The sequence below is a fragment of the Mycteria americana genome, chromosome 16, assembly GCF_035582795.1.
Source record: "Mycteria americana isolate JAX WOST 10 ecotype Jacksonville Zoo and Gardens chromosome 16, USCA_MyAme_1.0, whole genome shotgun sequence".
NCBI classification, from domain to species: domain Eukaryota; kingdom Metazoa; phylum Chordata; class Aves; order Ciconiiformes; family Ciconiidae; genus Mycteria; species Mycteria americana.
In genome coordinates, this window is record NC_134380.1 from 10,526,374 (window position 1) to 10,538,681 (window position 12,308).

At 36.1% G+C, this 12,308-nt stretch overlaps 1 protein-coding gene across 2 annotated transcripts in view; it reads right to left on the reverse strand.

Moving 5' to 3' along the window:
• PITPNC1 (phosphatidylinositol transfer protein cytoplasmic 1) overlaps nt 1-12,308 on the reverse strand; it is an 88,399-nt gene that overhangs the window by 16,418 nt on the left and 59,673 nt on the right. For both annotated transcript variants that reach the window (XM_075518727.1, XM_075518728.1), the window contains one exon: nt 4,756-4,851. In XM_075518727.1, coding sequence (XP_075374842.1) covers nt 4,756-4,851 — 96 coding nt within the window. The remainder of the gene's footprint in view (nt 1-4,755; nt 4,852-12,308) is intronic.

The following is a 12,308-nucleotide window of genomic DNA, read 5'->3' on the forward strand; positions in this document are numbered from 1 at the left end:
CTTCCTTTTAATGCATGGATTTGTTTTTTCAGACTCCTATTGCAATATATTACAGCACTGTGCTTTTGAAGTGCAGTCATTTTTTTTTCCCTTTAAGCTGAAGACTATTTTGTTTGATCTTGAATTTCAGAATCAACCCTTCATGCTTTTAGTACATGTGATCTGGCATTTCACCACCACCTGTAGTTGCTAGGTTTTGGATTTCAGCTTATACAGCTATGGCTCTGGAAAGATTTGTTGATGTAGAGATGCTACTGTAGAGATTTATGTGGAGTCATTTTTTAAAGACTTTTTTTTCTCTTTTTTAATTTCCATTAAAATGTATTTTCTGGAAGAGCCAGCTAAATACTTCAAAATTGTAAATATTGGGACAGTTCTGAGGTGTTAAAATATGATAATCCAGCCAGCCTTTATGTAAGCTCACAACTGAAGTTAGTAAGGAAAAGGAAATTTCCATCTGTTTTTGCTATGCCCTGTACTGAACTACTGTACTGACATGTTGCACACATTCACTGTGGGAGCTGAGGCAGCTGTATTATTTCAACTACCATAATTTTCTGGCTCTGTAATGAGATAGAGGTTTTGTTATTCTGAAAGCCCCTGGACAGTAGTAAGCTGGACCTATTACAGTGCAGCTGTGTTAAAGTCAAAAAAGACAGCGATTGAAGAAGAACACTGCAGCAGCTGCATGAAATCTTTCTGTTTGGAGGTGACTTAAAAAGTTTATTCCATTTGTCCAACTCTCAACTGCTTTGTTATAAACAGGAAATGAAACACTGTTAATTCTGAGAACTTCAATATGGTGGCAAAGAACATTTTGCTCAGTAGCTCACATCTACAGTAAATGTTTCATTTCAGTGAATGATTCACTTGAGGCCCTCACTCTTCAGCATAGCTCAGTTTTTTTCTTTTCTACAATTCAGATAAATATATATGTCTATATGGGGAATACATGATGGCTGGTGATACATATTCATTGACGGTAAAGTCACAAGGAAATGACTTTATGAAATGTACAACTACTCTTACCTGTAGGCTTGTATATTCTTTATACAGAAATACAAAATTCTGTATTCAGTGTAATATGTACATTCAGATTTGGAAACACATGTGACTCCTTACAGAAAAACAGGCAAACCTGTTAGCTTGGATCTAGATTCAAGCTTTCTCAATTTGGAACCTCACATTTAAACTTCTTAAAAGTTTAAGGATTTTTAGGTCCATGCTTGTAAAAAAAAAAAGCTTTATTTAAGATGTGGCAGCACTGCTAAGTATTCTGGTGGCTACTTCACAATGGAGTTTGTAGATGGTCATTAAGTTAAAATTAAGCCATCTGCTTTGGGATACCTGGAATTGCTGCAGTTACACCACCCCCCCCCAGTCTTCTACAAGGGCAACTCTTTTGACAGCAGAAATCAGTATACCTCCACGGAAGACAGAATTGGACTCTCTGTTTGTGTTTGTAATAGCTAACAAAACTGCCTTCTGATTCACTGTTTACTTGGTGATTTAAGTCCCTTTTGTGCATACACTGACAGATTAACCCTCCATTCTTAGGGGAATTCAAATCACTTGGATGATTCTAGTCAAGAGATCACTCAGTATTATTAGTAGAGGTTCCTTTACAGTGTTCCTCAATGAAACAACAGCTCTCCTTAAGCCTCCAGCTATCTATATTTTTTACTTTTCAATTTTAGTTAATATTTAGAGGGAGAGAAAAAGCAGATATGCACAAAGTTGAATTCAATGATTTTGCCTTCAACTGTCATGACATTTTCATGGAACACTTGTCCTTTCTCATCAGTGCCAGCACAAGTCAAAATGAGCTGTGCAATTCAAATAGAATATTATACATATGAAGATGTTTTATACATTTTGTCTTTTTATGTGTGAATCATTATGATGTAAGTTACAATGGAAGGAAGAATATAGATCTGTTTATAAGATTCATGTCAGGGCAACTGAAAAATAATTTTTTAGATCATAAGTGCTAGGAAGCAGAGAATGGTTGCTTCACTTGCTTGTACTGAGCCTGATGCTGCGGGATATCTCCTGAACCCTCCTGTGGTAACCGCAATATTATTACCTCTATTGATGATATCGGTGTAATACATACACAACCATATCTGCTGTTTATATAAATGAGAAAAACAACACTAAAGCTGCTATGGTTCATTCTGTTATCATCAATGAGTTATTTGAGGCACTAACTCAAAGAAAGGTTGCAGTCAAATTGTAGAAAGGGGCTTTTCATACAGAGGACGCTGAAAAAATATATGATATTGACCCAAACAGCTTATGAAGGATAACTGAGCACTTTAAAGCTAAAAATAACTGAAATCACAAATACTAGCTTAATAGCAACTACGCAATTAGTACTGTCTGATCACATCAGAAATCACCCTTGACAAGCAGGCTCACAAGCACTAACAAAAAGCAAGCAGTGTAAATAGTGTGTGAAAGGTTTAAATTATTTAAGCTACTTCTCTAATATGTAGTAATACAACTAAATAATGAAAATTGCAGTTAAAAACTGAAGTATATTTTTAATTGAAGAGGGACACACTTTTGTCAGGATATAAAAGAAAATTAAAGCTCATTTCTAGAAGGCACTAAGTGTGCTGACCCTGATACAGAACTTGCTTAATTTTAAGCATGTGAAGATTCATTGAAATGAAGAGATTACTAACATGCCTGGAGTTAAAACCATTCTCATTGGTCTTTCTGGATGGGACTCAGAACACTTGTCCTGTGGGATCTAACTCTTAAATCCTGAGACTTGTACTTCACTTTTAATCTTTAAACTTAGTATCAATTCACATTAGATGCTCTAAATGCAGCCAAATTGTTGTTATTAGTGTAACTAAAATACTTTTCAAAAGCTTACAGTAAATGGTTTTTAGTTAGCTCTGAAACTGTTACTAGGAAAACACAGACCATTTCTCATTTACATAGAGTTACTTTTTTGTGCTGTTCTGGTTGAAAACAAACGGAAATTACATTTACAAACATTAAAAGTCTTTTTATAGTCCCTAAATTATGTAAGAGGCCTCATCAGAAATGGGAATTTGGCTTCATATTCATCATATGGTAGCATAAAAAAACCCCCAAACTTTGGAAGATACTGAATTCAACTATTAATTCAATATCAATTACAGTATGTGCACAGTTAAATGCTAAGGTGCTCTTACTATTTTGTATGAATTCTGAAACAGAATTTGGTAGCCAACATACAAATCATCCATCAGTACAGAAAAAACAACAGATGCTGGGCTATTTTTGTTGTTTAAAACCATATAAAATTTTGCTTGGAGTCAGGTCTCTAGATTTGTCTTTGAAATAACAACACAAAGACTCTGAAATTCTTTTCTCACTTAACATGAGGCTGTTTTTCTATATCATAAGATTAATCATATGGAAATTATGCTTAATAGTTGGCTATTAAAAATGGGAAGGAAAGCTGAAAAGCTAGATGTTACCTTCATGTTTACAATTTCTGGAAGTGCACACACTGAGATGAAAAATCTGACAATATTTCTTTAAAACATAGTCAAATGCTGACCTGTTCAATAGCTGCAGTCATTCCTAAATGGAACCAGAAGACCATGGAGTTCAGATAAGATGATGGCAGCAATAAGCTGTTTCATGAGGTGTTATATAATTTTTGGTACATAACAGATGGGTTTCATTATCTAAGGAATCTAATAAAATTACTTTCCATTCTACTGTAGACACAATTTTGTTTTATGACCCGTAGATAAAATTTGAAATAGGATCTATAAATGGAAGATAACAAATACCTGACTTTTTTAGTCTGAAACTCATGTCTCCTATGGTATAGAAATAGATTCATTGGCAAGTCTTCATTTTCTATCCTAAAAATGATTATGTAGTCTCATTTTGTATAGTCAAACAGCTGCCATACTCATTGCCAGCTATGAATATATACTTGGCTCCAGAGGCAAATCATATCTCCAAAATTAAATGCAAGCATAGATCTGATCACTCCTCTCTAGCAACTTCTTGTGAACCATCATTTTTCAAGTCTGAGGTTAAAACACTGAGACCTCATCTGCATTTGCATGGTGGTTGATGATTTCAAAACAGTGAATTGCATTGACCTAAAAGAAACACGCTCCTCAGAGATGTGCACTATCAAATATACATGGGAGCAATTTTCAAGGGAATTTTAAGTGAGTGAATGTGTCTGCTGCCACTGATGCTCTTTGGCAGATTTACTGCAGTATGTAGTATGCTTCAGTCCCTCTTGGTCTTGTGTCATGGTTGCTTCTGAGCAACTGTGCATCAACCCTATTCTCACTGCAGCATACCTGTCCTTTGCCTGGGCTTAGACGCTTCGCGTGACTTATTAGTCAGGGGGGGATGCAAATAAGGACAACAGTAACGTTTAAAACTGCTCAGACCTGCAAACACTTAACTGAGCTTCACGATTCAAAGAAAAGTCCTTTTCTACTTTGAATAAATTCAGCTGAATATCAAAGGTCTGGTACAGGATGTGTTCTGATAAGGGTGTGAAAGCATTTCAAAAGGTTGGAGGAATCATTTGCAAAAGAAAGTGTCCGGCAATCTAGATAGAGAGGTTGCTATCAGCTTCCCCTCTAATCAAAAGCTTTTTAAATACTACTGACCAGCAAGTTTTTATACAAAAATAAAATTGTTTTGATTCCTATCAAGGCTTTCCTGCAGCCTCTTACATTCCCTTCTTCACCATTTCACAATCAAGTCGTCTCTTACCTCCGATTCTTTGTAATAGCGCTCAGGAATTTCATCACTGGCAATATCAATAAAGCAAACTTCTCGCTCCAGATCTTTAGCTTCTTTGTCAAAAATCTGCAAGAGTTAAAGAAATTCAGCACTGTCACAGAACAACACCCTTACAAAATCCACCTGGAATAATGGTTACAAGCCATTTTCAGTGACCTGAATAATGTATTTTAGGCTTGCGCCTGAACAGCTTCTGATGCAAGATACTGCAGTTTTTGCAGGGACACAGTCACATTCTCTAGCCTACTGCAGACATCAAAGGGAAGAAAACGGGTGTTCTCAAGATCATATATAGGCAAGGTGTTCCTAAGCAAGATTAACAACAGTTTGAATGAATGATGCCACAGACTTTTTGGGCAACAATCCACTACATCAGATCAAGAGACAGTGGACTGTTAAATATAACACGTCGTGTTCAGCACTTACTGCTCACACCACTGTTCTTCCTTGCGCTTTTTGGAATGGAGACTTCAGTCACAACTAGTAAAGTCAACAACTAGGATTGGTTTCATTGTGTTCTCTAATCTTTGAACTAGATTCCATCACTGTGTAAAAAAACTGACTTTGTGGACTCTGGACGTTTCTAACCTTTTCACTCTAGGGACAATAATGAAATGCAGATGTGTCGTGTGAACTAGTCAGGCTAAGTTGCCGTTATACCGAGAATCAAAATTTTGATTGAACTGCCCTCAGTGGAAGCTGCATCTGCAGCGTAGTATACTTCTGCGCCTGTGTCCATAACTTAATTATTTAGGCATCTTAGTGACCCATGTGACTTATGCTATGTCCGCAATAAATTTCTACTCACGATTCTGGGACTTGGCAATAGCGACTAGTTAAAAGGCTATCATGAATTAGTGCCATAAAATTCAGGGAAGTTGTGCATACACTGTCAAGATCAGTAACAAGCTAACGATGTGTTTTTTCCATTGGGGCACAATGTTCTATAGCTAACGTTTCCAGGAAGCATAAATATTTTTGTTTTCTTTTTTTTTTAAATAAATGTAGGGAACACTCTGTTAATTTAATTTCATTTCAGCCTAGAGGAACAGTCAAAAATACAAAATGCCAGCAACTATTCAGTAACAAGAATGCTACTTTATTATTTCTGAAAGAAATGTGGCTGCATGTGTAAAGCATTCAAAGTGAGCAATGGACTACAATGAACAAGTACACCAGCTGGTAAGGAGAACACTGTTCAGGAAATCATAATCCAAATAAATGAAAGCTGAAGTTCCACTACAATTTTAACTTGTCTTGGTAGTTAACAGTACTGGAATAAAATAGGCAACACTGCATGCTTACTGAACTGGATATAAAATGTTAACACGTCTGAAACTGCAGAAGAACACAACAAAGGGAAACTCCAGTCTGTTTTTGAGTGCTTATTTTCCTTCTCCAGTCCATGTTTTACAAAATATTATGTTGATTATTTGAACAAATTTGAGCTGAGAGGTCCTTCCCCTGTATTGCTCTTTCTTAGAATTAGGGCACGTTTTTTAAAATAACTGTTATGTTTTATATATATAATATGGGTTGCTTTTTATAAGCTTGCTCGCTTGCTTTTTTCCTAAACAAATTCAGATATACACAGCAGTCCCTTGATGAAATCAGTTGACTATTTTTGGAACAAGATGCATTTCACCATAACCTCTGAGCTTTAAAGAAAATAGTGGAGATTTCTCTTAAATGGACATCACCAGGTCAGCTGAGGCTCTGAATCAGTATATGGTTTAAGTACAAGCCTAATAAATTTAAGCACATGCATATCTCTGCATGTTTGCAAGGACCTAAATTGGGACTATTACTCAATATCTTATCTGAAGAAATGTGCCCTGCTCTATCACAGGCTTGATGTACATATTTCACCTCTAAGTAATATAGTTTTTAATTCTTTTTCTCTCTTTAAAATGCTTTGATAGAAGTGGGGATGCCAGATGCTTTTGCCAATCTGTCAAAACCAGGAGGAATTTTTCAACGACTTCAACTATACCTTATTTGCTGTTTAGGCTATCTCTGACCATTTCTTCCATTCCAAAAGTTTGTTGAATGACATTCTCACTTCCCTTTGCTGGCAGAAGTTGTTGTCTAATCATTCATGCTTCCCCCCTTCTTAGATTGTCCTCACAAGATTTGCAGATAGAGATTTAATCTTCTCATTTTATCAGCAGTAGAAAATAAGAAGTCATTAGAGAACAAGACTGATTTCTTTCTTAGCTCTAATTCTCTTATTGCCTCTCCTAGCCACATAATCTGGGATTGTCTTAAAACCTGCAGGGAAGATGGGTTTATTGTGTTTGTGATCAAAGAGACTAGAGAAATAAAGGAAGAGATTAAAGTCCACGAAAAGAAGCATAAGGCTCCCAATCTGTGCAACTGTATTTGCAAATGTGCAGAAAATGAATGGTGAGAACAATCTGTATCCTTAAGAAGATGATGTAGAAAGGCAGAATATTAATTACATTGGAAAGAACTGGACAGGCTTTACATTTGGAAGCCAAGTAATTAATTGAGATTGAATACACAATCAAATGGAAAACAAAGAGTAACATTCAGGCTGAAGTGTCCTTTTTGCTGTGGGGTTTGGGGGGGGTGCAGTTGTGACAGCTTTTTTACAACAGACAAACATTTATACATTTCCACTTTCTAAGAGGAATGAAAACTCATCATTATGTAGACAAAAAGTGGAAGAGAAGTTTTAATTGTGTCATCTTTACAATTGTCAATAGTTTCTTTGGCAACAATTCTCAAAAAAACCCCTGGCAGATGATTCTAGTACCTCAGGAAAGAAAGATCATAGAGGATACTGCAGAAATGTAAGTGCTGGTGTATTTAAATTTCTTTCCTTCGTTTTCCTCATGGCCTGCAATGACATATCCTAGCACATGCTTTGCTGGTGACTTCTGTTTCCTTGTAGCCAAAGCCAGAACAGAAAGTCAGGTTATGAGACGATGCTAAGTCAACAACAAATTTAATATCTTTTTTCTACAAGCTCCTTCCCTATTTTTCTTCTTTTCCTTCTATCTTCAGGCTAAGTTGCTGGCTTCACCCTCATTCAGATGTAGCTAATCCAAAATTTAACTTTTATGGCCAGTCACCACAGCTAACCTGGTTTGGATAGAAATGGTATAAAGCCAGACTCAGCTGAATCCAGTGATTACATTCACACTGGCAAACTCCTCACTCATCTACACTAGTAGGACTCCGAGGGTCAAATCTGTGCTTGTTTGGCTTGGCTGTGTTCCATAATATATGATTCTCTCTTGTGATGGTTTTTTTCCTATCATCAAGAGCAAAGAAGGTATTCAAGGGATTACCAACTGGGAAGTTGTTCGTCTTTGTCTTTACTGCAAAGTGGTTTTTTTACCAGCCTAGATACAAGGAGTTTGTGGTCAGAAGGCTGTAATAAGGCAGATAATTCGCATTTTAAACACTAATACACACAGGACATAAAATTTCCTGTGGAAACAGCTAAATAACAAGGCAATTTAGAAATAAAGACAAGTTGTTAGAGATGAAAGTGATAAGGCAACCTATATAGAAAATTCAATACTATAAACAAACAAGTTTGAAAATGGGTGTGTTTTTTTCTGGAAGCTGTTTTTTCTGTCCCTGGTGAGGCTTTAGGTGAGAGAAGATCTCTATGTTTTTCTTACTTGTTATGTTAGATCCAGATACTCAGCCATTGCTGAGAAAGGCAGCTAATGCAGAGAAATGAAATGGCTAAGAGCTAAAAGATTTTCTTCCAAAAAAGCAGAACACTCCTAAATTAATTACAGGCAGGTAATATGGTAGCAAACGTGATTATTATCCCATGTGCTAAGTAATCAGACACGTGTGCCTATCTACAAACTTAAGCCAAAATGACTACACTGTTCAATATACAACGCATAAATGTAATTTATTGAGATGAGAATTTCTACTATAAATCAAATTTCCTCTTCTATTAAATCCTTCTTTGAGTTAATACCGATGCCTGAAAGTGTTGTTCTTACCTCTCTGCCTCCCCATTTTCCCTGCCCTGCCAACAAAGCCACCAGGCATCCCAACAAACTTAAATCTTGACTTTGCAGTAGCTGGACATCACAAGATGACATATGAGTGGAATAGGCAGGCTATGACATGAATGGCATGACAAAAATATCTTTAAACATTAGAATTTGAAATTAAATTAATTTTATCTCTGCATTTCTCACTATTATGTTGATTCATTCATTGTCATTGAGCTTCAAGAAAATAGAAAAAATACAGCACGCAGCTAGAAGAATCTGCAAGCTTAGGTGCATATATGCAACATATATGCTCCTTTTTTAATTCAAATATTGATATTTCACTGAAGCTTTTGGGTTTTCTCTGTATTTTCTCTCATCCCTGAAATGTAGTCTAACTATGCAACTTGCAGGTATTGAGCAATTTGTATGATGACGAGCGCTTTCTGTGAGTAGAATACACATGTATCCATCAGTTGTAGGATGGTTTAAATCTAGATTTCATAGTATGTGGAAGTTAGAGCTACAACTGCAGTGAGGACTGCAACAATAAGCTTTTTCTTCTTTTTCCCTATTAAAAAAGGGAAAATCTGGCACAAAACCTTCTCTCCAACTTGAAATTCTAATCTCCTTAGATTGCCATTGTCAGAATTACTGGCTAGTCTCCAATTTCTTATTACAGCATCCTTTCACAGGTTGTGTCATCTGGTCCACTTTAACTCTCATTTTTCTGAAGGAAAATTTGGTCTACAATAAAAAAACACCTACTCAGAACTTCATCTGTGGAGTTTTATTGAGCGCGTAACTTTTCTGTAAGTCACGTTCCAACCTCAGTTACCCCCAAAGTCCGTTAATTTGCTTTTGAGATTTACCTGGGCAAAGATGACAGGAATGGACCAATTTCAACCTGTTGACTGGCTAAAACTATTTATGTGGACACACATAATTGGGAGCAATTCTTCTGTGGAAAAAGATTGAATCTCTCCCTGAGAGCAGTAAATTTGGCTCACTGAACAGCACGGGAATATCACTGTCTGCACAGAGTGGAACTCACAAAGGCAGTTACATATTTATCAGCAGCCTTGCTCCCTCCTCCTTTTTATCTCCATGTCACGACTCCTCTATTATCCCACCTCTTACAAAATATCTCATTTAGCTTTGTACTTTCTGAACAGAGAAATGTATTTTTATGTAATTATGTCAAAGTAGCTATGCTTCCAAGACCATAATACGCTATCCATAATATTTATTTGGATTAGTTTTTTTAAAGTAACATCTATTTCAAGTGCTAGATTTACTAATTAATTTCAGTAGTCCATTTAGAAGAATAAAAAAATAGAGGCACAACCATAGTACTTGTTCACAGTCTCAGTATAAACCTTATCTTATGTTCTGCGATAGCCATATGTGCTTGGGACATACTATTTGTAGTTATGGTCAACAAAAAGAGAGCTCTTCACACAGAAGAAATTTTAGGCTAACCTCTCCACTTGTTTGCGCGTATGTTTTGAGACTTATTAGAAGGGGAAAGCTTCACAAAATCCAGATTTTCCATTGCAAATTATACAGGAGACAAACAGATACTCAGTACCATCATACAGAAAAAGTCCAGGTGCAAATAAAATCATCCCTAAAAGTGACCCTAGCTTTGATTTGGACGTATTTTGCAGTGATGCCTAGCAATCCTTTATTTAGACACTTTACAGAATGATATCCTGTTCTGCAGTGAGGCTAAGCCAGGGCACAGCTGAATCCATTTCAGCTGAAATGAGTGTTTCATGGCAGTTTCCTTAAATAGTGAATTTACATTTAATTTACATGTGCTATATTGAAGTTTGTTACAACCTAGTTTCATGTTACTAAGATAGGAGACAAAAATAGGGGAAAAAACTATCCTAAAAAGAGCGAAACTAGAACTGGCTTTTCTTCTTAGCTGGCCATACCTAAAGTTTATTTTACTTTAGTCAAATATTTGACAACCAACACTTCAGAAATACACACTAAGGATGAAGCATGATGAATGACCCAATACTGCATACTCGGTCACTTGTAGGGCTGCAGAATTAGAACTCACTGTCAGAAAAGGATTTTCTAACTTTAAAAGATGGCACTGCAATTTACATAGGGTTGCATATCAAATAATATCTGCTACTAGCTGGCTGGTTTTAGTGTGCTCGAGCTATTAATGTGTCAAGTGATACCGGTGTTAATTTGTAACTCCATGGAATACAGAACTACCTCTTGTTTTCGTTTGGCAAATGGTCATTCTGCGACATGCATTTTCAACACTATATTATCTTTGAAAGGCAAGAAACACATTGATAATATATTTTTCTCTTGACTGACAAAGAGTTAGTGCTGTAGCTCTGATGACTTTATGAGCATTACTGAGACGTACACTTACAAAAACGTGCCAAATGATGCTCATAGTTTGTCATCTTGAAATATAACTCTACCTCAAAATTTTTACTCCACACCTTCATTATTCTTAAGAATAATGTTATTCTTGCTAATAAATATCATGGCCCTCTAACAAAAAGAAAGACTACACTATTTTAAGATCTTGCATGTTATTCTTTAATAATCAAGAGCCAGCCACTGAGTTTTCCAGAGCAAAATGTTATCCTACAAAGAGCAAGGCACTGTTAAGTTTTGCATACAGTGAATTTCCATTTCTGACAGCTATTGGATTATTTTTACAAGCTGTGCTTCTTTACTTTCCCCATCAGATGGTAAAAATTCACTGCCCAAATATCATCAGAAATTAATTCTGTGACTAAAAACCAAACCAAAACAAACCAGCAAAACCCAGTCAAACATAATGATCCTTCTGCAACAAACAGGAAAATTGAAATGTCTCTGTGATTCAGAGATTTGCTTGAACAGTGTCTGCCCTCACTTTACCTTTGCTCTACCTTCGGCTACAGATGGCTTTTTAGAAATTTTCACCAGGACTAGAGTGTGGCATGCAAGAACAGACGGGGAGCTGCAGTGCCTGAGATCATTGTGCATCGATTACAATATCTACTAGAGCCATGGGGTGCATCCTTTGTAACCAGCAGAAAGCCTAAGTTGGTGCATTCCCCACTAAAATTAAAAATAAACAAACTATGTATTTGTAGTGTACACTGAAATAGGAAGAATAGAGGTGGGAGAAAAGTGAGAGCAATACACCGTTTAGAATAAAATTAGCCTTATGGGACATAAATACTGACCAATCAATAGACTGTTAAAAGAAAACAATATCTGCCCAAATAAAAAAAGAGATTAACAAAGTCTGTTCATGAAAACCACAGACTAATCATTTATTAAAAAACAAGCAGTAACTTATACCACTCCCGCCTACGATTTCTGACCATTTCATTAATTTGATAACCTTAAGAATTCTCTTGTATTTAACTTACGGTTGTAATATTCAAAATATAGACTTTGTGTATCTATATTCAAATTCCGTAATTGCTAATTTTTCTTATGGGGAAAAAAGTGTGCACTGAGTGATTAACATACACTTTTATAGCTTGTCTGTGTTCACTG